This window comes from Dryas octopetala, chromosome 5 (genome assembly GCF_963921425.1).
Source record: "Dryas octopetala chromosome 5, drDryOcto1.1, whole genome shotgun sequence".
Taxonomy (NCBI): domain Eukaryota; kingdom Viridiplantae; phylum Streptophyta; class Magnoliopsida; order Rosales; family Rosaceae; genus Dryas; species Dryas octopetala.
In genome coordinates this window covers 14536047-14563252 of record NC_141370.1, presented here as the reverse complement: position 1 = coordinate 14563252, position 27206 = coordinate 14536047, and the positions used below count along the sequence as shown (strand labels likewise).

Here is a 27206-nt window from a genome sequence, read left to right as displayed (position 1 = left end):
TAAATAACAAAATATAAATCCATTGCTGTTTACAAATAAAAATAGTTAATTTTTGAATAAACTTTTATATAACATATATTATATATATATATATATACTTACTAATGTCAGTATCACATGAGTCATTAAGTATGGCAATTCTTGTTAATTAGCAAGTACCCGAAGAATTATTTGATGGGCTAAATTGATGTATTACAGTATCAGGCATCCAAAGCTAAAAATTTTCTGTCATACAGCGACGGGTATATACTTACTTTTGTATTTTGTCTATTGACAAATTCACTTAATCATGTACAATTAACAGTTGTTAAGTAGTCCAGTTTGAAGAGTCGTAAAATTACCCACCATACATCCAAGTTCGACCTGCTCCTCCTACTCAAAAAAAAAAAAAAAATGTGTACAATTACTTTTTGACCATAAATATATTAACAGGCTCATCTCAACATACCACACACCATAAATTTGAAGTTATACTATAACTATACTATAGATTTCCACTATAAGTTTGAAGCTATTTCTACTATAGATTTCCACTATTAATTTGAAGCTATGCTATAGATTTTCCACTAAAAGTTTGACATAACCACTTGATCAATTTGACATACAGCCAAGCCAGAGGGACTCAGGGTCCATTTAAACAACTGAGGAAGGTGTTATGCACAGGATGACACGAGGGGGGATGTATAATACACAAGTAACTGAGAGGAAGAGGTTGAAAGAGACGCATACAAAACCCCACATACGGATTTTTGGTTAAATCGGGACCCCCTTGAGCAAATCAAATTTCCATATACTCAAACGTTCCTTTTACAATGACCCTTTGAATGGTCACAATCACTCGGACCATAAACTGCATATTATCATGCAGTCCACTGCCTTCTTTGTCATGCTTTGGCCCCCATTGATTCGTACAGACCAGGAAAGGGGATGGTTCTCCTCCCTAGCTAGATATGTCTATTAAGCAAGAGAGAGCCAGAGAGGGATTGATCACAGAATGAAAAGGACATGCATTAAAAACACAATCAAGATTCAACAGAAAACATGGTCCATAGGTTCAGAATTACATCAGAAATTGCGCATTACACATTGGATGGTCAGAAAGTACAAGGTGCAAATTGCAACAATTTTGCTTTATTAACTCCCAAGTCCTTTTCCTTTGCACTTGTTTAGGCAAATTTGATTACCAGGCAAAAGCAAAGCAGCAGGGATTGAATATAGAAAGTTTTGAAGTAGGAGGAGAAAAGATTATGTTGTAGATCACTTACAAGTTCATTACAACAAGCAATGCAGGGAAAGGTCCTATTCATCAAAGACCCAATTGCAGAAAATCTCAGCTTTGTATGGGGCAGGTTATGGGTCTTCTTCATCAAACCTAATTACATACATTTACAGACAGGACCTGGTAGATAATGGGGCAATTAAATCTGTCAGATATCCATAACTGGCACTGCAAGTCATAAAAATCTGAATATCTGATGGCATAAATAACATTATAATAAATGGTAGAGTCACAGGCTTTGGTCAATGGTAGCTTATGAGCTAACCTATACCTCAAGCATCAAGCAAGTGAGAAATGAGGTCACGAAACAATGAAACTGAACTGAAACAAAATCTAAACTCAATATGAAGATTCAAATTTACAAACAGAATTACAGACATCGAAGGGGACAGAACCTTGTTACCCCTCGATTTTCAATGCCCCTTTTTTACAATTAGTCATATTCAGAATCTCAAACCTGTAAGAAAAGCCCCAACAAAAGAAAAGAAGCAGAAACTAGGAACAAACTACAAAACTAACAAGCAATTTGTGACCCAAAAAGTTCAAAAGAGATTGTGATGGTGGAGACTAGTGCTTTTATATGCTAAAAATTAAAAACAAAATGCTAATTGTAATTTGTAAGTCCATAATGAAGTCGGAGTTCCATCTCTGATCAAGAAGAAGAAGAAGCACCGAACAAGCCCTTCAATGGCGTAGTACTGAAACTAAGAGGCTCCCACACAGAGATAAAAGACCTGGTGAAAACCCAATTCCACTAACGTACGCCATTAATGCCAAGAGGACACAGTGAAAAGAGGGACTTCGCTCCAAGCCAAAGAGAGAAACCCAGGTGGGGATTCAATCAGAGAATACAAAATGTTGTAATTATAGTTCCAAAGAAGAATCCTGGCCTGGCTCACTGCGTAGTTGCTAAGGGTTACCGGCTCAAAACCGGAGCTTTCCATAAAAGACTTCCATTGCTCTTTGTCTTCGAAACGTTCTCTCTTGGTTCCTGGTTGCTCCGGCCCAACCACACCAGCAATACGACGACCCAGTAAAAGCCTCTCTACCTGGAGCCTCTCCGGCGAGTCTCGGGTCATGTTCGGCTCTAGCGATTCGAACAACGCCCTGTAGTACTTCAACGCGTTCTTGAACCGACTCATGAACCCGACCCGGTTCAAGTTCGCTTCGTACTCGCCCAATGTCACGATTTTCGGGTTCAGCGACCTGGCGAGTTTAAGAGCTGATTGAACCGCTGTTGGAGTCTCGTCCAGGAGGTTGTACAGCTGGAGCATTAAGTTCACCGCCAAGGCCTCGTCCGGGTCGACCCGGAAGCAAGACTCGTCTAGCTCCTGAATCGGAGTCAGAACCGGTTCGAACTCGAAGTTCAGTTCCAGAAGCTTAGCGAACTCACAGAGACGGTTCCCAGTAGCAAAAAGAGAGGCAGCCGGAGAGTTCCCCAGAGCAGGAGCGGGTATGCCGGAGATCCGAATTCTAATGGGCTTTCCGGTGGACCGAGTCGCCAAAGCTTGCAACAGAGCGGCCCATTGGACCCCTTGGACGATTCCGAAGTCGACGATATGGATCTTCGTAGCTCTCTCTGTGGCTTCGAGGATTGCTTGGTTCGCAGTCAAATGCGCGAACTTGGAGTAAGGGCAAGCGTCGTTTAAGGCCTTGTATGAGAGCGTGAAGTCCTCGCAAGTGGTGTCGTACGTGGTCTTCAAGCTTTTCTCTGCTTGCAGAGCTACTCTGCTGTATAGCGCCTCACAGAAGTAAAAGGTGACTCGCTCAGTTGGATCTCCGTGGTCTGACACCAAGTCTCTGAGTCGAATCAGTGATTTGATTGCACGTTCCGGTTCGGACTCGGAGAGTCGGGCGCAGTCGAGGAGTGACTTAATAAGCGGTGGTGCTGATTCGATCTCTGGTGACCTGGACGAGACCCCGACGGCGTCGTTTTTGTGGTGGGACGTCTGCGGCGGAGGAGGAGGGTTTGCTGACTTGGCGTCTTTAACAACCACCGTTGGTGGCGGAGGCGGTGGAGGTGGGTTCCACTCTGGCAATTGGGGTTGAAGAGGATTGGGGGTTTTCTGGCTGTGGGTGTCGGAGAATATGACTCGGTTGAGATCAGAGGGTGAAGAGGAAGGGTTGCTAAGTCGACTCGGGCATGGGGCAAATGGATCGGCAGCGTAGAGACCGAAATCAGCATTGCTCTGCCACGCGTCGCAAACAGAGGGCAGATTGGAACTATCCGTTGAATCCCCACCGCCTATTATGCTGTCCATCCACTCGTCCGAGTCGAACTCGGCAGCTGCACCGCCACCCAAATCGGAGAACCTGTAGCTGCCAGTGGACTGGTGATCCAGTTGCGGAAACGGAAACCCGGGTTCTCCTCCTCCGCTTCCTCCAGTATCGGAGCTTCCAGGCAGTTGAAACGGGTCGGAAAAACCCGGGCCCGTTAAGCCGTAACCCAAATTGGGGGGAGTGTGAGACAAGGTGTTGGGCCATGGGGTGAGAGAGAAGGGAGTGAGCTGCTGGTGTTGGTGGTGGTGGTGGTGGTGGTGGTGTTGCTGCTGCTGCTCTTGTTGCTGTTTTTGCTTGATGACTTGCTGAGCAATCGCCATTAGATTGCCGCTGTCCGCGCACATATAAGCCATTCTCCGGCCAAATCTCGCCGGGAAACACTGCACTTACATTACAACACAACCAGAAAGAAAATTTAGTGAAGGGTAAAGAGTGAGAGTGAGACTATATATACTCGGAGAGTAAGTGAGTGAGAGAGAGAGTAGTACATACACAACTGAAGGCCCAGAAACAGCGGAATCACAGTTTCACAAACTTGTTTGCCGAGCTTAGAGAGAGAGAGAGAGAGAGAGAGTGTGTGTGTGTGTTAGCTTTATTAATATTAATATTTTCGAAACCCAGCTGAGCCTAAACCTTGTAGTACTCCCTCTCAACCCCAGAAGAGGAGGACCAAAACCAAAGCGCAGATTAAAGTCCGTCCAAAATGGAACAGTGGCGGGTCCCACTTCCTCCATTCAGTACAAATTATAAAAAAAAAATTTCCCAAAGGATACTGTTTGGATATTCAACTTTGAGTACTAATTTGTAGTAATCTCGGATGATAATATGAGTTCATAATGAAATTTACTAAAAAAAAAAAAAGAAGACGTCACGAACTAATCGTAATTAATGATAAATATAAAATTGAAAGTTGAGTTACTTGAGTATTCAAGTATTTTTCTTTCCCAAAAACCAAAACATAAAATAGAAAAGAAAATTAATTAAATAAAACCAGAAATCATGAGGAAGAAACCCTACACCTAGACCTCCTTTTCTCCGCTCTTTCTCCCTCCGTGACGTGGCGCCCATATGAGGGTGGGACCCAGCTACTCAAATGACAATAGCGTGTTACGAACGTCCACGTGTATGGGTTTTTTCTCTCTTTTATTTTTAATTTTTTTCTCTTTCCCTGTCTCGTCCCGCCCGCTGTGCTCGGGGACCTTGTGGGCCCCGCCTGGATTTAAACGGCGCGTCCGTGTCACCGTCTCTGTGACGTCAGCGGCTCTGATCTTTTGGGGGAAAGGGAAAGCAAATCCTGACCGCCCATTTCTCTGACTTAGACATAAGCGGAAACGGGTTTGCGACTTCGCGCCTACATGCCTTGGCCTGGCTTCTGATTTATACTCGATATGATGTGTATTCAGTTGGCGCTTTGTATGACCACATACACATACAATTGAATTGAAGGCAATTACTGTACATGGCTAAAAAAAAAAAGGCAATTACTGTAGTCTGCCACAGTGCCACCTGGGTCAAAGAGGTAAAATATCAGTCAAGGCCCAAAAGTGTCAAGAGGTAAAAAGTCAGTCACGCCCCAAGGAGGGAAAAATCATTACATATAGCCGTTATACACACTATTTCTCTCACAAATCCAATTTGGAAAATGGATTACATTGCTTATTGCTCAAATGCGTGATCTAATTTTACCGTATAGCTAATATATTAGATCGTTTTAAATAATATTTGAGACCTCAAATTTGTATTACTTGTATCTCAAATTTAAATTTAAATTAATGTGTCATAATTGTCATTAGTTATCTAAATTTAGAACATAATTAAAATTCTTAACCAATAAAACATATTATATTGTCATAATATGATGATAAAAAAAATACAACTCATTAACTTATGTAAATGGTTTATAACAATTTGAATATGAATATCCCGTACAATATACTTTTCCCGTACAATATACTTTTCTAAGAAAAGTTTCATCGGTATTGGTGGGTTTATGAAATTTGGTTACAAACGGGACTTGAGATCACTTTTTTTATTCAAATTTTCTAAATCTCATTTATTTTTAACTTCATTTGTTGTATAGTCCAGTTGAAAAAGTCATATCAAGTTCAATTCTCTTTTCCAAACAACAAAAAAAAAATTATAAATTCAATAAATTTTAGTATTTAATAAGTGTGTGCAAAATTGTAGTGAAAATTTGGAAAGGGGAAAAACACAAAAGTATATATGGATAAGGTAAAAACACAAAAGGGCATGGAAAGGTGAAAATTTGGAGTGGGCTTTTAATGGGTTAAGTGGGAGGAAGCTCAGGAAGGAAGTCGCAGATTGGGGTCTGTTCTTTTTGGGCGGTTGGTGGGCCCAATAGTAGACTACAAATGGGGCCCCCGTGCCAAGGACTAATGAGGAAAAGTGGGTACAGTGGGGGCTCAGGTGGGCCCATGTGGATAATCATGGACCAACCAATATGCAACAACTGAAAAAAGCAACGGTGCAGGATATTTTGGCGGGAGAGGGAGCAACGGACAAACAAGCATTACCTCAGAGAAAGCAACGTCTCGCGGTGGCTGCTGGTCTACCTGGACCTTTGGTGGTGGTAGTAGTGGTGGGCATGTCTGTCCACCACATTCACAATTTCAGACCCCGAGTCAATTGGATACTCTTCTTCATGAAGACGACCTAGAAAAGGCACTAACATGCTCGTTACGTTTCACTTACACGAATTTAGGTTCTCTGCTAGTTTATGCTATAGTGTTTTTAATTATATTCATGTATTTATTATTTTAAGATATGAAGTAAAAGATAAAATACATTCATACCAATTTTTAAGTATGAATGAAATTATCTTTAGATTTACATTACACAACTAAAATTAAAACTAGTAAAAAAAATGTTAGCAGAGAATCTACATCTCACTTGAGCAATATTTTTGTTAAATGCATTACATATAACCAAATTTTTTAAGATATTTCACCGAATAATCCCTTTTAATGTTTTATTTACATATTTCTTTAATTTATATGTCAAAAAGTTTACAAATTTAACTCCTTGAGCCATTTTAGATCTTTAACGGTGGTCAACTACTCATGATCGAGATGGTTTTGATAACATCTCCACTACGAGCTTGGTCAATTCTCGACCATAATTTAAATGAATGGTAATTCAATTATTTCAAAGCTCGAAGGATTGAATTTGTAAACATTTTAATGGGGAGATCATAATAGTAAATAAGTCATAAAAAATAAGTCATTTAATGAAAAAACTTAAATAAAGAATAGTCTAACGTATAATATTATCATACTATTAACTTGGTCAATTGATCAATATAATGTCACAGAGAATACTACTTTACACTAAATGGAATTTATAGTTGTCGTTGAAAGATTCAAAAAGTGATATGCTAATGGTGCAAGTCAAGGAAATAATTATTTTGAATGTTATTTACTATTTTAAATTTTAGGCCACCTAGGAAATTATGCAGTTGGGTACTGTTTTCCCACTGCGTTTGCAATCCATGTTGCTCATGGTAGAAAGTTGAGAGTCAACCAAATGAATTGGTTTTAGTCATGAGTCATGATTTGTAATTGGGCTGTGGATTAAGGTGTTAATGTAGCTGGGAAAAGCTGTAAATTAAAGAACCCTTTTTCTCTCTAATTAATGTTATCAATTAATCTTTAAAAAAAGCAAAATAGACAAAATTAGATGTCTTTTTAGTCCGCCGTCAATGACTAGTCGGATGAATGGATGATTAGACAAGAAATCAAAGTAATCCATCCATTTAGCTTATCTTTTTTAGCTTGGATAGGCCCACACTGATACATCCACCTTATCATTTCTTTTTCAACAACTTCTTTTCACACTTTGAATTAACCAACGTCCTCATATTCTCACAGCCCAATCACCCATTCATTTCAATTGAGGACTACCCTTGTATTCCGAAAAAGGATTTGAATGCTCTCTTAATCTTAATGTTAATGTCGCCTTATGGTTAATACATATCAAATTATAATTGCTTCGTAAAAAAAAAATATTTCTTACGTTACTTTTTTTTGTCTTAAACTAACTCTATTTGAAATCAAGGTTATCCCACTTTTAGTGCATAATTAAACGACTGCCAAGTATAATTGAATGTGAATCTTATGAAGGTCGAGCTCCACATAAAAAGGGTACTTACGAAATAATCCTTATGATAAGATATCTTACTATTTGCTCAATATATATTACTTCTTCTTTTTTTATTTAGATAGAGAATTTGAATTTGAAACTTCTTTAACATTTATAATGTCAAAAGGAATATTACGAAATCACAAGTTAGTTGACAACAACTACTAATATTACTGTATTCTACAAATGGTCTTTCTTTGAAAGAGATATATATATATATACATATATCTCATTATTTTTGTCTATTAAGTATATTTTTTTAACAACTTAAATGTGATAACATTTGTTCTTGGTAAATAAATTAGATGATATGTTACTTAATTGTTCAATTCCTTCATCTTTTTAATTTTAGTTATATTTTTATTCCCAGTGCAAAAAGAACTTGAGGTCTAAAGAAAAAGCCAAAATGAGGATGAGAATCAAACTCTTAATATGATTAGTGAAAAGTGCTCTTCTTTCAATTGTATTTAAAATAAGCAAAACGTTTGCCAAATACAAAATTATGTTAACTATCTAACATTCAGTGGTAGTATTAGAGCTTTGAAGAAGATAATGGAGCTATACATCATTACATCCTACAAAATTTTTGCATTATGTTAATTAAGGGTATTGATGATTACTTTGTTGGGGTACGTGTATTAATTATAAGAGTATTATGGAATGCATAGGTTCACCAATTTGGAATCTAGGACATTATATCTTTTTTCTCTCACTTTAGCCAGTGCTGAATTAAGTGGGGTGGGGAATATTAAATATATATTGAACAAGGTTGATGATCATGTACTTAAGTACTTATTCTAATAATTGAGCCGGGTATACACTTTTTTTAAGTTCTCTGACAAATTTAATTTAGGCTATAACTTATACAAGCCCTGTAATTAAGTTATCAACTTTTGTGTGGTCTCACATAATTAAGTTGCTAAAGAACCTGACCAAAAAAAAAAAAAAAAAAAGTTGCTAAAGAACACTTTTGTTATATTTATTTGCCATATACGTAATACAATATTCATGTTTTCAAGACTTGAGAGTGGTGGAAACTTTTGCTCTTGTTAAATCAACCAGATTCCAACTGATGTAATATAATTTCATTTGCTCATATGTCGACATAATATTCTCAAACATACCATTCCACAAGTGGCACAATTCATCTGGATGCATACTAGCTAGTAGCTACTTGCATATTAATTTTTAAGATTTGTAAGAATAAGGAGCTGATTAAATTTAAATTATCATCAAACAGCTGATTATGTGTAATATTCAAAAGCTTATCATGGGCAAATTATTCTATTTATATTATACATGTGATCTTCTATTCCAATAAAATAAGAAACATGATATTTGTTTTTTTTTTTCCCTCAAATCTCACACATGGAATGAATCACATAAATTCAACAATAAAGATAATTATACAATTGGTCCACTTATTATTTCATAATTCTCGTGTTAGTTCACGAATTTTTTTAAGTGCCAAATGAGTCCATGAATTAACTGACGACCATCTTAATCTATTCCGTAAAAATACCTCAAGCGAGCATTAAGTTTTGCCACATAGGGTGCACATAGAGGGGCAAATTGGTAATTTCATGTCCCCTCATGTCCCTTATGCACTTCCATGAACTTCCCACATGACTAAAATTGACATATGTTTGAGGTATTTTGACAGAATAAACTAAGGTAAACTTCAGTTAATTCATTGACTTATTTGGAACTTAAAAAAATTTGTGAACTAACACGAGAGTTATGAAATAATAAGTGCACCAAATGTGTAATTATTTCTTCAACAATATTATAAGTTTCATATGACAGAATTAGAACAAAATATGAAATCAATAATTGGAAAATGAATCCAATTTTTTTGATGAAACTCATAATATCATAGTGGTTATGTAAAATTTATCGTATGTGACAGTGATTCAAAAATTATTTGAAATGTATAATATTTTTAAAAATAATTAACCAAAAGAAAATTATCTCAATTATATAATCTCTTTAAAATTAGTTACAATAAATTAAATAATATGATTTTCTTTTTGTTACATTAAGGGAATTAAGTCCTAGGTCTAACCTATTTCTAATCTTTACTCAATTTACCTTACCCACTTCGACTAACCTTAAATACTTAAAAGTATATATATATATGATTTATAAGTCCTTAATTAACACAGCTTATATAAATTTGATTAGACAACCATCAACACCCACAAACAAGGGCCGATCTACAAAGGAAAAACAGAGGTCAATTGACCCCATGAAATCAAAATTCTTTCCTTTGATCTTGCATTCTTGACCCCATAAATGTTAGTTTGATCCTTCGAATGGGGGTCGATGTGTTTGTAGAAATGCTAGGCAACTGACTTTGTAAGAAGAGTTTTGTTTTGATTAACATAAAGTTATATGAGTTTGTTATTTAAAGAAGCAGTAAATACAAAATGGAACAATCGGTTTAGGAATTTGAAGAAATACCGAGACCTTAATACCTTATAAATGTTGGATATTGTAATATGTCATTGTTGCTAACATTGTGAGCATTGTATCATTAGTTTTGTCACATCTTTTCTCCTCAAATTTATAGAGAGCTCCAGTTAAAATTTGACAACTACATACGGTTAAATTGGAGTTTGAGGGTTTATAGTTGTACTTCAAGGATCTAAAAGTTAATTTTTCTCATCAACTGATTCGTTGAAGAGAAGAGGAGAAGTAAGATATTTCTTCATCTTACCCCCACGTGGAAACATTCCTGGATCCGCCATTACCTACAAACATCATAGTGGGCAAAAGGGTCATCAATCATCCAGGCCAAGTGGGTTATATAATTCACCATTGAAGCCGATATTTTATAGGAATATTCAAATTGGTGACTGTAATGGTAATGACTAATGATTCCGGATTAAAGTGAAACAATTATGAAAAAGTTAAACTCTTATTTATAGATTAAAAAGAACAAAAAGATAAGAGTAAGAAACTAATAGTGGGTTTACGGCGAGTGAGAGTATGAATGAGTAGTTATTTGATTTTGTGAGGGGAACACAGTGTCTCCCACTAACATCAACATGACAACATGAAAGGTAGTAGTCATATATTATATGTACCAACGGCTTTCTCAATCAGTCAATCCAATCCATTTAGTCCAACTAAAAGCCACTGTTGTCGCCTACTTGCTACTAACTTACTCCGTGTTATTATTATATATACACTCAAATGTCCAATAATCAAGTGTTTGGATCAAGACACCACTTCATTGCACATTTGACTGCTCTTGTTAATTGTTTCTTTCACTGTTGTTTGTGGATGATAGGAAAAAGTCTAAAATATATATAGTAGTATATTGTACTATGTGAGAGCAAGGCTCTTCAGCCTCTTCAGCACAGTTCAAGCAGCATTATATAATTTAAATTTGGTTAGAAATTGTGAATCAAATATAATTGCCTAATAACTTACTTTCACTTTGTGTTGGATTTAAATGGTTAAGTTAATAAACAATATCAATACAATGTGGATTAGCTAAAAGACCTGGACCCCAACAGATTCAGAACTCTTTAAACTAATGTAATCCAATTTAGTCCAGCATGCCAAACAAGAAAATTACTAATTTTCCAAAATCAACATATAAACTTCACCTAGATGTAGCTTAATTTCTCTAAGTAGGAGTTGAAGGATCTACCCACCCCAATTCCATCCTTCTTTACCTAATCTTTCCGGGTCCTTGGGGAATGAGATGGCTTTATTATTAGGTATTTCTAACCGGTTTGGATCACAATGATTGAGAGAGGGATCTCATACCTAATATGAGAATATCTCCTCTTTATGAAAACGGCAATACAATTTCTATGAGGTTGCATGGATTTAACTTGAGGAATTTGAATTTGATTACTTGGCTTATAAAGAGAAAATTTTGATTATTTTTGTTATAAATTGGGGAAAACAAGTGACTTTGAAATGACGGGTATCTGAAATCCAACTTGACAGGCTCTCAACCAAAACACAGTATAAAAATTCATGAACTTGCTGGCAATGCAACACATAAAACTGGTTATCAAATTACATCCATTCAGAGAATTATTCTCCACGGCTGCGAATACATATTCCAATCTCTGATTGAAATTATTGATACTTTGGGTCACATCAGTTTAACACAGATGAATGCAACAATTATTAGTCAAAAAGATGTACCTACAACAATTGACAACATTCTTTTCTTGGGCAGTTACTACATGCTTGTAAAAGAATATCAGAATAAATATAAACGAACGGATGCCTCAGTAGACTCGAGCTTTAGGTGGGAATGTCTCAATTTCATCATCTAATGTGTTCAGGTGAACTGGTCTGTAGTCTAGTCGGACCTTCTCGTTTTCCCAGTATCTGCAGACAAAATTAACATAATTTGAGTATATATTCAAATTCAAGAATGGATAACTAGATATGTCCCCTACATTATCAGTTAGAAACTTAGAATGGACAGCTAAACAAAGAATGTATTTTAGCCCTTGGGTCTTTTGCTTTGGAGTGTTATATTCATTGTCTTCAAGTCCCTCTATGTCACACCATTAAGACTTAGGTGTCATGAATTATGTCTTTTAGAATTCCCAAGTGTATTAATTTTAGTCTTTCAGTATCTACAAATAACCCCTATTAAAAAAGGCTACTTTAGAAAATGCTTCAGGGAAGGCTGCACTGCATAAAACTCACATCATATGTGATAAACCTGTGATAGATGATGTTGGATCCATCAAATAGACAAGCTAAATCCTATGCTTGTCATTCATTATATTAGTTAATAGAATTTCTCATCGAAACAAATTATATTGTGAGACTGACCCCAATTGTAGTAAGAATTCTTACTATGAAACCAGCAAAGCATATGTTTACTCTCAAATTAGTATTACTCTTCAAGGGGGAGGACAAAGATGACTTACCCCACAGTATGTTTCATCCATTTCTCATCATCCCTTTTCTGCAAACCAGAACAAATTTCATTATATAGTGGTAGCCTGGTAGGGAAAAGACATTATTAACTCAAAGAAAAAGGACTAACCGTGAAATCTTCACGAGCATGTGCTCCTCTGCTCTCTTTCCTGGCTTCAGCAGAATGCATGGTGATACAGGCATTTATCAAAAGGTTTTCCAACTCTAAAGTCTCTATCAAGTCAGAGTTCCTGTCAAAAGATTTTAGATTTAGCTCATAAAAAATAAATGCATATAGTTATTCGTTGACATCCTCACACAATAAAATTTTACCATATCAAACTCCGATCCTTCAATTGAACATCACAAAAACTCTCCCATGCCTTGTCAATCAACTGAGCACCTGCAGAAGGAACACAGAAAAGGAAGTGACTAAAAGGTTGAAATAGCACCAACCCTACGAGTTTACAGGGGAGGATTAAAAAGCTCAAGATAATGGGTTACATGTGAGATCTTGAGCTGGAGAATGAAATAAAGCCACAATGTTCCTGGAAAGGGAGGGAATGGAAGACAAGGCATTGCAAATTTTGTAAAATGGAATACCTTCTTCTAATGTTTCTTGTGTGCGGAACACAGCAGCATTATTTTGCATTATTCGTTGCATTTTCAACCTGATTTTTGAAGTTGGCAGTGAGCCATTTGAATTCCTTATTTTGTCCAACCACGCAATGGTATTCTCACCAGAATCCTTTTCCAGAGGCTTTTGTTTCTCCCCTGCACAAGACCAAGAGAGACGTTTAAGTTTTTCAAACTTTTTTTTTTTAAATTTATCTTCAGTAACAGGGAATTAAATTACCAGGTCTATGGATCTCTGCAACTCTATTTGCACAAGCACGACCAAAAACAACAATGTCAAGGAGTGAATTTGCACCAAGTCGGTTGGCGCCATGAACAGATGCACAGGCAGCCTCCCCAGCTGCCATCAACCCAGGAATTACAGCATCTGGATCATTACCTTTAATGGTAACCACCTGAAAACCAAAAGGACATGTTGGTGGGAAAAGGAGAATTTTGCAGAATGAACTTATACGCCCTTGACTAAATTGCAAGAGGCCTACTGGTCATGAATTATATTAATACCTCTCCATGGTAATTCGTTGGGATCCCACCCATATTATAGTGCACAGTAGGTAAGACAGGAATAGGCTCCTTTGTAACATCCACACCAGCAAAAATGGCAGCGGTTTCAGAGATACCAGGAAGCCTCTCCTTCAGTACATCTGGCGGTAAATGATTCAAGTGGAGATAGATATGGTCCTTCAAAGGTCCTGATGAAAATCACTGTATCAGTTACTAAAACACACAAAAATTAAAAATAAAGCACATAACTGAAATGATTTATTTCATTACTATAACTCATCATACCTACACCTCGACCCTCCCGGATTTCCATAGTCATAGATCTTGACACAACATCTCTAGAAGCAAGATCTTTCGCCGTAGGGGCATATCGTTCCATAAATCGCTCCCCTTCACTGTTCCTAAGGATACCACCTTCCCCTCGTGATCCTACAAGTAGCAAAAATAACCAGAGAATAACATTGTCCAACTTCTAATGAACTACTATTAAAATGACATAAAAATAATAATCAAAAGATGAGATTATATAACAGATCATGTAACCAAAATTGATGCTAACCCTTTAAAATCTATCAAAAACTGAAGAAATACTAACCTTCAGTGATGAGACACCCAGCACCGTATATACCAGTAGGGTGAAACTGCACGAACTCCAAATCCTGCAGAAGGGATATACCAACAAGAAAATTATAAAGGTTAACAGGAAAAGCCTACAGAAGATTCAAGGTTGAGAAGGACCAAATCAAACCTGAAGTGGGAGCCCAGCACGTGCAACCATGGCATTGCCATCTCCAGTGCAGGTATGAGCTGAGGTTGCAGAAAAGTATGCTCTACCATAACCCTGCAAGAAACACAAAAGATAGATTTAGATATACTCCTTAGTTGGAATCAGATGAACTCCAATGACAGATATCTCCAACAGGGGAAAAAACAAAACAGCAGAAAAAATACCCCTGTGGCCAAAATTGTTGATGATGCTTGGAACCGATGCAAAGTCCCATCCTCCATATTTAAAGCAATAACTCCTTGGCAGCTCCCTGAATATGCAATTTCAATAATCAATCAACTTAAAGACAAGCACTATGGATATACAAAAAAGATCCTATTCATCAAATTTCCCTATGTGCATTTCTATCAAGAATTAAACCATGAAAGTGGATGCAGCTGAACATTTCAGAACAAGTGACTAATGTACATAATCCAGGGAAGATGAATAGAAGAGCATAATGATTTATATATTTTAAGCGGAAGAAGGGGTTCTCATTCCTTCACCATACCACCTCTTAACTAAGGCACTCAATGTTGATGATTTTTATGTATAGGAACATATGATCATAACAACTTCATTCCATGTGTGATGTGTGATGTGTCACAACTTGCTTCTCATGAAAGGCAAGTTTGACTATAATTTATTACTTCAGATATGCTTTGGGTTTGTAGAAAGGGTTGCATCCTACAATATTTTAATCATAGAAATATACATATTGCAACTTATAATGATCTAAAAAAAAGAAGCGTGCAGCTATTATGCATTAAATTACCATCACTGTTCATTAAAAGATCCAAAGCAAAATATTCGACAAAAAATTGTGTGTTATGTCTCATAGCTTGTCCATAGAGAGTATGCAATAGAGCATGCCCAGTTCTGTCAGCAGCACAAGCACAGCGGTATGCCTGTCCACCTATAAGGTAACAAGATAAAATAAAGGAAGCCAATATCAGACAGCTTCAAATAGAAATCATGAGATAGACATACAACTTCCAATCTGCATGGATGCATTATCTTACCTTTTCCAAAGTCAAGGCTTTGACCACCAAATGCACGCTGATATATTTTTCCATCTTCAGTTCGAGAAAATGGCAATCCATAATTTTCAAGCTCAATCACAGCTTTCGGAGCCTCTCTACACATATACTGGATGGCATCTTGATCACCTACAGGAACACGAAACCCTCACATGTCAAAATACAACCCAAGGAAAGATAACTGTGAAATTAGTCGAAAAACCAAAATGTGTGTGTTTGTCTGTCTAAAAGTGCATGCTGGGTGCAAATCCTTATACAGTGGAAATAGAATAATTACTTATAACCCATAGAAGCAATTTTTTCCGGTATAACACCCCAACCCCAACATCAAACTGAAAATCATAGATGTGTCCATTCTAACAAGTAACATACCCAGCCAATCACTTCCCTTGACCGTGTCATACATGTGCCACCTCCAGTCATCCTCAGACATATTCCCTAATGCAGCATTTATACCACCCTACACACAATTCAATGAACATAGTAAAGCATATCCGACCCAAAACTACGAAATTTACATTTAGTTACATTAACTCAGAGAAGCTATATGCAACAGTCAGATTAAATTGCAACATCTCATACCTGGGCTGCAACAGTGTGTGAACGAGTTGGGAAAAGCTTAGTAATGCAAGCGGTATTAAATCCATGCTCCGAAAGTCCTATGGCTGCTCTCAGCCCAGCACCACCCGCCCCGACCACCACAGCATCATAAGTATGATCGACCACAGTGTACGAGGAGCGGCCCGTAGCCTGCCAAAAGCAAAAAAGCATATATTATTACCAAATACAACCGATCACAAGCTAAAGAACTAAACTTGCATGTAGATTATGGAATAACCAACTGCATGTAGATCATAAAATGAAAAACAGTGTATTCAACTATAACCCAGAAAAAGTTTAAAGTGGGTCAAGAAAAAACTAAGCCGATTAGCAGCACTGAGCTCGTTTGAGTCGCGGCTGATGCCGTTTCAAATTCGAGAAAATGGAGAATCAGCCACTTGCAAGCACAGATTCTCTTATTTGCTGCTAATTCTCGGCAACCAAACAGAGCAGAAATGAAAAGCTCAAATACAGGAATACATATAATTAAGTAAAAAATCAGCTAGAATCCGATTAATTTCAATAAAATGAACCATAAAACTAACCAAAAACCAGCTAGAATCCGATTAATTTGAATAAGAAAACCTAACATTCAGAGAGTGTAAAAGAGAGTTTTAGAGAGAGAGAGAGAGTGTGATCGTACGGATTCAGTGGAGAAGAGCCTGGAGAAGTGAGATCTAAGAGGGTCGCTGAAGACGGATCGGTTGGACGAAGGTACGCCAAGTCGGCGAGAAACGCACCGCCACATCTCGGTCTAGCTCCTTTTGGGGTGGTGTTTGGTTTCGGGTTTATCCCTGTCCCTCTCTGTATCTCAGTAGTGGATGGTGGTGGATGCTGCTATCGGCGTCGCAGTGGAGGCGAAATATGGGAAGCGCAAAACAAAATAAAAACAGACACTCGTAGGTGGCTCTCGTGGTCATCAGCATTTGATTAATAGAAAATTTTATAAATTATAATTTGCAAACATCCCGGAAATTAGAATTTTGCCACATGTGCAGCTAAAAAAGCTGTGAAGTAAAATTATTAATTGTTATGGTCGTGTATAATTAATAAAATAAATATAATATTAATTTTGAATAAAAATTGAAGGTATATTAACCAACTCAAAAATTTTATTAATGTGGTTTACAATTTTTATTTATAACAATTTTAAAAAGTATGTGGATAGCTGTTTTTTAAAATTATAACGAGTGACCTAGAATTATGAGGTAATACAACTTTTACTTTTATTACCAAACACTAAAACTATTGTGATTGACATAAAATTATCATTTACAACCGCTTTTGTTTATACAATCTTAAACGGGCTCTAAGTCTAACGTCTAACATTCTAGTCTCTCTCATAAGGCAGTCATGTTTGATGTTTATAACTTACGAGTTACGAGGAGAATTCAATAATTTCAGTAATTAACTTTTTAGTCTCCAAATAAAAAGGATCATTCCATAAGGTCAAAACATTACTTTCCATGGTAGCGAAAATGTTGCCCAGTTAAAAAACTTGACCAAAAACAAAATATATATCCACATAAAAAATAATAATAATAACGCATAAAAAAATTCTAGTCCAAAAAAAAAAACTCATTATAGAACGATCCACTTACAAAAATACGGTGATAAGTCAATTCACTTAAATAAGTTGAGCCCCTCAGCAGTGTTTACCGAGCGCTTGGTTTTCAATAAGTACTCGGCATTGCCACTGTGCAACAATAACTATTTGAAACTGCATAAAAATAATATTTATAAATATACCTCATGTCTTTTATTACATAAATATGTCAAAAACTAATGAAATCAACATAAAATACAAAATTCAAGCTTACGGAGTTACATCCACCTACGTTATAACTTAAAAATTATTGTTATTAATTGCAATTGTTTGACAATAGCAATATGCTCAGTTTTTAAAATTTATGCACTAAAAACACGAGACATGTTATAACGTGAGTTTATTTGTTAAAATGTGGACCTATTTGTCATTGGAATCTTTTAGGTGAGTTTATTTACCATTAAGGACTGTAAAATAGACTTTAAAACAATTTACTTTCAAAAAAATTTAACCCTATCACAAAAAAAATTTAGACCTTAATTTTTTTCATACTTTAACAATAAACTTTAAATAGAAAAACATTGGCACCATGCCTGTTATGGGCTTAATGGAAACAAAAACTCTCACTTTTATCTCTATCAGCATTGGATGCTTTTAATAAATTATTATGATAAAAACGTACGTCATATGTATTTATCTCTCTCATCACATAGTTTTAGCTCATGTAATGTGGGAGATACGGAAAATATCGGAGAAGCTCTTGAGTTAATCAAAATAATAAGTGGTAAAGATGAGTAGAGTAATATGTTAAAATTAAGATATATCAATGATTTGATTATCTCCAATATAAAAAAAAAAAAAAAAAAAGAGTTTATCGAAAAACTATTAACTATGTTATTTTTCATTTATCATATATGCAATTGGTGTTTTGATTTTAATTCACTTTCACATATTGTGATTTGAGTTAAAAATTTATTTATAATTACGTTGATCGTACTATGCCCTATCCTATGAATGTGGTAATATAATTCACCATTCTATATAACCACGGTAGATCTTTCAAATTAAATCTACATTCATTTTGGGTGGATTAAAGCAAATATAAATCAATTTAAAGTTTTGCCATTCCCCGAATTTAGTCCAAAAGCTACCTATCTTTTTGTGACGCAGTTGGAACTTGGAACATCACTTTTGATAATTTAATTAAAGTTTAATCATTTTGACCAGATACTGTTTTTTTTTTTTTAAAAAAAATTTTAAATCTAACATTTGTCTATAAACATCGCATTGGAATTTTGTGATTGGGTTCTTAACACGTATTATGTGCCAAAACCTCATGTTGATCACTTCATCTCTAAGTTCTTTGGGTCGGTTGAGTTAGTGGTATCTAGAAATATAAAAATATCCAAATTTATGATTAACGTGATTGGATAAATGTTCCAATCAGAATAGTCCTACTTTTCTAAAAAAGGACGCTGAAGACCATGGTGATGCCACGTGGCTTAAATCTAAAGGGTGATCACATACACGACGGGAACGCCAATTAATGGTTCTTTGCATGTTTGGTAAAAAGAGGAACGGACTGGTGCTCTTTAAGCCACGATGGACATAATGAAGACAATTAGACAAGGGCCACGTGGCATTTGATCCACCATTAATCAAGACTTCTAATTCGACTTTGATTTGAATTAGAAAACTGGAATATTTATGTATTAATTGCCCGATGTAGCATGTTGTCAACTTGTCACATATTGATAATATCAAACACAATTTATGGACGAATACTCGCCACCCTCTGTTTTCTATATTTTATTTCGACTTGTTCTGTTATCATATCAATGAAGTGTAGTCTCATATAAGAATCATTTAGTATCACTTAAAAATATATTTGTAAAAAATTAAAAAACTAAAAATTAATTAGTCATATAATTTATTAAAAAAAATATATATATTTAATAAAAGATAAAAGGATAATTTATAAAAGATAAAAGGATAATTAGAGTAAGGGAAAGAGAAATGAGAAAAGCAATAGTAAGATAGGGCCATAGGGGTTGGATATTTTTCTAAAATTAAGTTAATTAACATTAAGCATATTTTAGAGCTCATTGTTAAAAGTGGACCTTCTATTCCTTGAGGGTTGTTAAAAACAATTAATGGTCTATGCGTGTGTGAGTGACTATGAGCAATTGGAAAAATTATTGAGTGTATTCGATACGCCGTTATATGTTGTAACAAATTTAACGTGTAAGAATATTATTGGACGATATATTTATATTAATAACATTCACCCATATTATGACATGTTGAATTAATTACATCACGTAACAATGTATCAAATACATAAAATAATTTATCGAGCAATTAATCAAGCTTATAGCTCTCAATAGTTGAGAGGTATGTCATTAGTATTTATAGATGAGGCAAGTGCCCCCATCCAACATTATCAAATAGGCTTACGAAAGATCCGGCCCAAGTTTATTGCTAGAAATTGTAAAGTCTCGGGCCTGTGGTAGAACTTTATATGATCGGATTGGGCTTGGTAAGAACCTATCACGATGATTATATTGGGTCGTCTTAGCCTTCTTCTGTCCGTCTGTGGTTGAGCTAGACCCACCCCAATGAACAAAAAACAGCGACAATAGGTTTGAGGCCTCAATTGGTTTATACAGAATACAAAGGATACTCTCTTGTATTGGTCCAAAACAGAATTGCACAAATATTATGGGCTGGGCTCAGCCCAAAGCTCAGTTTAGTATTATCTTCACTACCGAAGTCCAAAGGAAAGCTGAATCCTGCCTTTCACAATCACAACAGTCCTCTTGTTCTCCATATCCTTGTGTTGTGTTGTAGTAATGTTGTAGTAATGTGACATCTTTTAAGAGAAAAAGACAAAAATGAGAGAAAAAAAGAGAGAGAAGAGAGAGTCAATGAGAGAGGGGAGGATGCTATATGGTATTATATAAGGGATATGTAAGTTCTTTTCTTCACAACCACATTGAATCAATGAATCATTCACTCAAGGGTGTTGTAGGTTTGGGAAATGTATTAGTTGTATTGGACCCAAATCTGAAAACTAGAAAGCATTTAGAAATTTCTTATTGTAAATAGAAATGTCCCGTGGACTTAAATCAATAAAACACTGCCACAAAATTTGTGAACTAAATATGGCACTCGTTGATTACTTTCCTACTCATCGGAAGTTCCTCTCATCATATAATTCTTATTTCCATTTTTTAAATGCCAACACTAGCTCTCCTCATGGAAATGAATCCATAACGTACAAGCTTCCTAGACCACAGAGAGAGATCATCAACATAACGACAGCAGAAAAAACAAAAACCCATGAATAATTCAGAAGCTAGGAACAAACAAAACACACATTGGAAAGCGAAAGAAAACCTAACAAGGAGTACTGTTGCACTACAGGATCTGAAATAAATCATTTATATAAAAACCATAGATCAAATAAATCAGACATCATTTACAATTGGTTTTAATGTTGCTTGTAGAGCAACATGCAAATTTATAGGCATGCAATTATTCGCACCCCATTGGTGAGTTAGGTAGTCATAAAGATGTAAATAAGGAATGACAAATCATTGTTAATTGGTAGAGATTTGTTGCTTAGAGTAGGTGTTAAATTCGGGTAATGTTATTTCAGATTGGTGTAGAAGGAGAGATGTAAATTAAAGAAGATATATATTGTGGAAGTACAATACATATATAGTGATTGAGCTATGACTTACGACTAGAACCCAAGACATTAAATCGCAAGCATCAAACAACTAGTTAAAGTTTTTTAACTAGTTTTTGAGGCTTGTCTAAGTGGTGAGAGAGGGTAAGATATTGAGTTGGAATAAAATAGTAGTTTGCAGAAGATTAGATGTTGTACGCAAGTCAATTTTGGGATTAATGCAGTTCAAAATACGTAATATATCATGGTTGAACAGTTGACCCAAAAACAAAAAACTTGATGAAACTTTAAGATTTTACAGAAAGAAAAGATAGGAAAAAAGAAAAAAGAAAACCCATATCACATATAAATAAATAATTACCCACAAGTCCCAGTTAACATGCATGAGAGGGACTTGAGGCAAATAAAATTTACAATGAGAGAAAGATGAGAGATATTTTTGTCCTTTGTTGGGTGCATATATGCAGCAGAAGCTTGGTGGGTCTGTGTAGTACGACTACTTGAGGCTCTACATGTCTTCCGGCCTTTTACATATATGCATGTTCATGTGGAACTAGTACGTAGTGGTACTGTATTACTACATCATAATAAAGTAGTCAAAGGAAGTTGCAGTAGTAACTAGTAAGCCGTTTGTGAAATTACAAAACTCAATCCTGGCGTACAGATAATGAGGCTAATGAGCTATAGCTAGCTTTGTTGTGTCATTGATCAACTCTCTTAAATTGAAGCTTCCATATACGGCCATTAAGCACATAAGGTGTTTCATTTTTGCTTATGTGAAAGTAAAACATCTGCGGTGGGCTCTGATGGGCAGTCCTTTTGGAAAATCGACAAAAGGGTATACGAAAGGTTGGTCATCGATGCCATCAGCTAACTCCCAGTGGTAGTTGAGGACCAGATGGTGGATGAAAACGGCCATTTCGAGTTTGGCCAATTCGGACCCGGCGCAAAGCCGTGGTCCTCCCCCAAATGGCATAAAGTTGTTGCTTGGCATGCTCGTGGAAGATGATGATGAAGAAGAAGATGAACATCCGCCATTGGTGTTCTGCTACATCATCAAATCATCACCATCACACACAAACAAACAAACAGGAAGAAACAATTCATGGTAATGTTAGAATCTAATAAAGCAAAAGGTTGTTGCTCTTTTTTGGCCTATTTGGGTAGTGAACCAAATGGGTTTTTAGGGTGATGGGATTCAAATTAAGTCAATTTGCAAACCATATCTATTTGTACCATATCATAATCACATTATGGGACAATTAATGTGTCAATTACTAACTGGTCATGATAATTAATAGTTAATTAGACAAATGATCAAACCGCACTTGTTATATAATGTGGTTTATGAGACTCATTAGTATTAATGAACTCTGCCTCTACTAAAACTGTGGTATGCAATATAATCGGTGAATGTGATAAATTAGCACATATTACTCCCTGCCATGTGCAGGGTTTGCTTGTATATTTCATAGTGATTGTCACTATCGCTAGCTCTATCATCATTGTAATTTTGTATAGTTCCGTGGTGCCCTAACCTTTTTTTCTGATGAACCAGTTGTGGATACGTTTTCAATTCCATTGTTTGTTTGGGATTTTCTGGACCAGTTTGGGCTTCTTTTTGGTTAGAAAAAAGATCAAATTGGTCAGGACCAGTTTGGCATTTGACCCACTAGGCACTAGTAGAGAGAAAAGCAAGCAAGTACTCATGCACGTGCATGTGAGAAACCCCACATCCACATGGCCTCTAATCATCTCCAACCCCCAGTCTCTCCCCACACGCACACTAGTTTGAGAGAAATTAAGAAGAAGAAGAAGACGAAGAAATTGAGAGTTGGACCTATTCCATCTAGCTATCTATCCATCTCTATCCGTACAGTATGCAGCATCCATCCGTTCATTCATCAACATCCTTCATCTGAAAGGAAATCCATGAGATCGATCGCCTGCCTTTTGCAAGTATGTTTGTTATGCCGTATCTAAGAATATGCCATAGGTACATCTAATGGCTTGGATGGAATATTTGAAGGACACCATATCACATACAAATAAATCTAACAAAAAGATTTAGAGTTTAATAATAAACAAGTGATCTAGTCAAGATCTATGTGTTTGGTAGAATTTTCTTTATTTGAAGTATTCCCTCAATGTCTAACATGTTATAATGTGAATGATGAATCAGAACAATTGATCACGAAAAAGAGTCTTGTGCATATGCAACTGTTATATACAATAACTCTTATGTCGCATTCAACCTCTCACATACTAATTATGTGACTAGTTTTATGAGAGAAGTTATATACAACTGATGTATATAAGAATTTCTCGCTAATTAGGTGAAATTTTGTTTGAATGTCCAAGAGATCATTTATATATATCTATATATAGTCTTTCTCTAGAGAGAATGTCTGCAAGTTTCAAAATTTACGGACGCAGACACAGTGCTGACATGAGGTAAACAGTGTGTCGACACGAAATTCCAAAACTTGTTGCAACACATCATCTGTGTCGACACACTGTCTATCTCATGTCAGCACTGTGTCGGTATTCACAAATTGCGAACGTTCTCTCTAGAGAAAATCCCTATATATATATATATCCCATTTTGACTATTTTTGGTAGTGTGGTACTGTATGTATACGTCTAGATACATGATTAGGAAGAAATTTTGGATCCCCTAGTTGTTAGTTGTTACAATGGGCAAATTAACTTGGTGAAGCATCAATTGGGTCACAACAAAACAACCAACGGCTGCTTTGTGGGAACCACAAGAACACCCAACGGATGTCCTTGGGGACCTTAACAATTAAGCCTTTACCCTTTTCTTTCTTTTTTAACCTTCCCACACACAAATAATTATCTATTTATTTAAATAAAGAAAAAAATGATAATAATAATAATAATAATTATTATTATTATTATGAGGCATGCTCATGCCGTGTGTACAAAGGGCCAAAAGCTATTGACTGACCTGCTGCCATCTCCATGGATTGAAGTGTTGAGGGTGGTCAAAAAGCAAAGGATCCAAATGCACGGCTGCAATCACCGGAAGCACTTTCCACCCACATGGAATGTCATACCCTTTCAAGTATCAAACACAGAAAAAAAAAAAAAAAATTCAATTTGATTCTAAGCTTGCAGCCTCAGAGATTTCAGAATGACCAGGACTTTATGGCCCCCAACTCCCAACTCTTACACTAAAATTGTCCTCTTAACACTTACCTTTGTACCGAACATCTTTCACTGCCTTTCTGTGCAAAAACCTCACCACATTTCCAAGCCTAAGTGTCTCACTGATAACCTTCACAAACAGATACAAAGTTTATTAATTATGAAAGAATTAAGATTTAAGTGTGTAACTTATAAATTAATATACTTTTTACCCAAGTTTAAAAGGGCTTACACATTGGGTGAATTCCATTTTTTTATAGTCATCCCAATTCAGCTCTGTCTCTCCTGCTTGCTTTTTGGCTTTGGCAATTTCAATGTGTTCTTCCTGCAGAAGCAAATCAGACCCATTAAAGTAATGAAGAAAAAGAATCTGGCCCAGTTCTTTTTTTGGTCCCAATATGATTATAACAGTTGCTTAGAGATGGAGAGGAATTGGTTTTTGTTGCTTACCCTTAACTGTTGAATTGCATTAGGACAGCCAGGCAAAAAGTATATGGCCAAAGCTATGGAGACTGATGATGTTTCATGGCCAGCAAAGAGCAAGCTCAATATCAAGTCAAGAATCTGCTCTTTTGAAAGATTGGAATGCTTCAAAACCCATCCAAGAAGATCATCTTCCCCTATATTTTCACTCCCTTCCAGTTTTCTTTCTTCCATTTTGCGCTCTATGAACTTGAGAATGGTTGATCGAGACTGTGTTGAAGAAGAAGCAGAGTATGCACACAAAATGGAATAAAAACATTGGAAAAAAAGAAGAAAAAATCAATTCCATGTAAAAATGTCACAGCTACCTGTAAGGCTTTTCTGTAAGCTGTTCCTGGCAAATTCAATGGAGCAGAAACCACACCCTTCATGAAAGTCACATACAATTTCTTCAGCTGCTCGGTCTCGGGTTTTCCAGGATCCAAGCTCATGATATGTTTGGCCATCAAATTGAATGTGAACTGCAGTCAGTCACTTTGTTCATAAGCTGTTTGTTTTTTTATTTCTTGAATTGCAAGCATTCATTCATAAATTTCCTCTCTTTTTTTTTTACCTTCTTAGCTTCATCTTGAGCTGAAAACACAGAATTCTCTGCCCAACTGCTCAAAACAAGAAGCGTATGCTTCTCAACCTCTCTGAGCAAACAGGTCCTAAGTCTGGCATGGCTTAAGAAATTGAGGGATATGATCCTCATATCTCTGTGCATGTCACCAACCAAAACCAACATAGACCATTTCCCAAGAATTCCACCTATGCTTCTTGGGTAGCTGCATTCAAACAATCTGCCCTCATTTTGTAGTATGAACCTATTGAGCCCTGCATCTGCTGAGACTATGGTTGGCTCACCAAACAAATTGGACTTGTAAATTTTCCCATACCTGCAGATTATATTTTAAGTGAAAGTGTTCAAGTTTATTTTCTTTTTATCTCCTACATAAAACAAAATTTCAAAACCTGGGTTATGATATTTAAGGCTTTGTGCTTTCTGGGTCTTTATGGTTCACCTTGAAATGTGTTGCTCCATGAATTGGCCTGTGGAAGTTGCAGAGTAAGGCTTCAAGTAGCCAATGGTTTCACCAAGAAAAGGCCACCCCATGTTGCCTGGTGGGAGGTTGAGTCTTCTGCTCTGCTGCTGCTTCCTTTTGATGAGAATGAGGGAGAGGAAGAGAGCCAAGATTGATGGAAGAAGACAGAGAATTAGCTCTGAGTCAGGCATGGAGGCTGACTGAGTACTCTCTCTAATCTTTCTTTCTGTCTCTCTGTGGAATTTGCTTACCTGTTATTATATATGTATATATGTGCAAAGATGAAATTAGATTTCTGCTTTTTGAAGCTGTGCAACTGTTGAAAAGGAGGCAGAGAGAGAGAAACTAGCTTTTAGGTTTTGAGAGTTTAAAAGTGGCTTATTCTCAAGCAGGTGGAGGTGGTCTTGAAACCAAAAACTTACTGAAATTGAAAGCTTTAGAAGCCAATACTCAATATATCGCTTTTATAAGCTCCTGCCTTCTTTTTTATCTTTTGAGCAAACGGAGCAGAAAATAGTGAAGAATTTTTTAATTATGTGCTGATTATCAATCAATGTGTTTTAGGTGTGCCAAATTCAGATTTTAATCGATTTTAAAATTTATAGAATTCATCAAAATTCAAGAAAATTGAGTAAAATTATTATGCAATTTGTTAGGTGTAAAAAATACATTCAAATCAATCCAAATTCATTAAAATTCTTCACTTAATGAAATTTATGACTTTTTAAAAATACCTGAATTTTACTGGAATCAATTAAAATCTGAGTTGGAGACAACTTAATTTCTTTGGAATCCATTAAAATCTTAATTTGAGACACATAAATTTTATTAGACTTTTAAAATTCAATAAAATGTAAGTTGAGACAACCCTCTTAAATAAGATTGAATTTGTTTATGTCTGTTACAACTAAAGTTTGTATTAAGAACAAATAAACTCTCTGAGAAAAAAAATATTGTTACATATAACAACTATGTATATCTCTCTTACAGTCATCTCCTCACATATATGTTATACATTAATTGATATAAAAATTTATCCCAAAATGAGTGATAAGAATTTGTGTACAAAAGTCATACCACATCATCTGACGAACCATTCAAACATTAACATTCATTGATTTG

The 27206-nt window shown here is 35.9% G+C and overlaps 3 protein-coding genes across 7 annotated transcripts; all 3 read right to left on the bottom strand.

Moving 5' to 3' along the window:
- Positions 1-1596: 1596 nt before the first annotated feature.
- Positions 1597-4210, bottom strand: LOC147284658 (GRAS family transcription factor). 4 transcript variants are annotated; one of them, XM_086245243.1, is made up of 2 exons: positions 4052-4210; positions 1597-3944 (listed from the first exon to the last, which is right to left on the bottom strand). In XM_086245243.1, the coding sequence occupies exon 2, from the start codon at positions 3910-3912 to the stop codon at positions 2047-2049; it is 1866 nt and encodes a 621-aa protein (XP_086101369.1). In that variant the 5' UTR covers positions 3913-3944; positions 4052-4210; the 3' UTR covers positions 1597-2046. The 4 variants fall into 4 exon arrangements, with proteins under 4 accessions (XP_086101369.1, XP_086101367.1, XP_086101366.1 ...); XM_086245241.1 differs by having other exon boundaries at positions 4048-4209; XM_086245240.1 differs by having other exon boundaries at positions 1597-3939; positions 4048-4209.
- Positions 4211-11736: 7526 nt separating this feature from the next.
- On the bottom strand, positions 11737-17074 carry SDH1-1 (succinate dehydrogenase 1-1). The gene is made up of 16 exons (XM_086244909.1): positions 16809-17074; positions 16148-16315; positions 15938-16025; positions 15548-15694; positions 15301-15441; positions 14711-14796; positions 14508-14600; positions 14355-14418; positions 14045-14188; positions 13760-13947; positions 13476-13650; positions 13223-13393; positions 12953-13022; positions 12750-12870; positions 12631-12668; positions 11737-12076 (listed from the first exon to the last, which is right to left on the bottom strand). The coding sequence occupies exons 1-16, from the start codon at positions 16911-16913 to the stop codon at positions 11974-11976; spliced, it is 1902 nt and encodes a 633-aa protein (XP_086101035.1). The 5' UTR covers positions 16914-17074; the 3' UTR covers positions 11737-11973.
- Positions 17075-21729: 4655 nt separating this feature from the next.
- Positions 21730-26483, bottom strand: DWF4 (Cytochrome P450 superfamily protein). 2 transcript variants are annotated; one of them, XM_086245036.1, is made up of 8 exons: positions 26064-26483; positions 25613-25937; positions 25368-25520; positions 25027-25269; positions 24809-24901; positions 24628-24706; positions 24377-24486; positions 21730-22453 (listed from the first exon to the last, which is right to left on the bottom strand). In XM_086245036.1, exons 1-8 carry the CDS (start codon positions 26273-26275, stop codon positions 22178-22180), a joined length of 1491 nt encoding a protein of 496 aa, XP_086101162.1. In that variant the 5' UTR covers positions 26276-26483; the 3' UTR covers positions 21730-22177. The 2 variants fall into 2 exon arrangements, with proteins under 2 accessions (XP_086101162.1, XP_086101164.1); XM_086245038.1 differs by having other exon boundaries at positions 21730-22450.
- Positions 26484-27206: the final 723 nt, after the last annotated feature.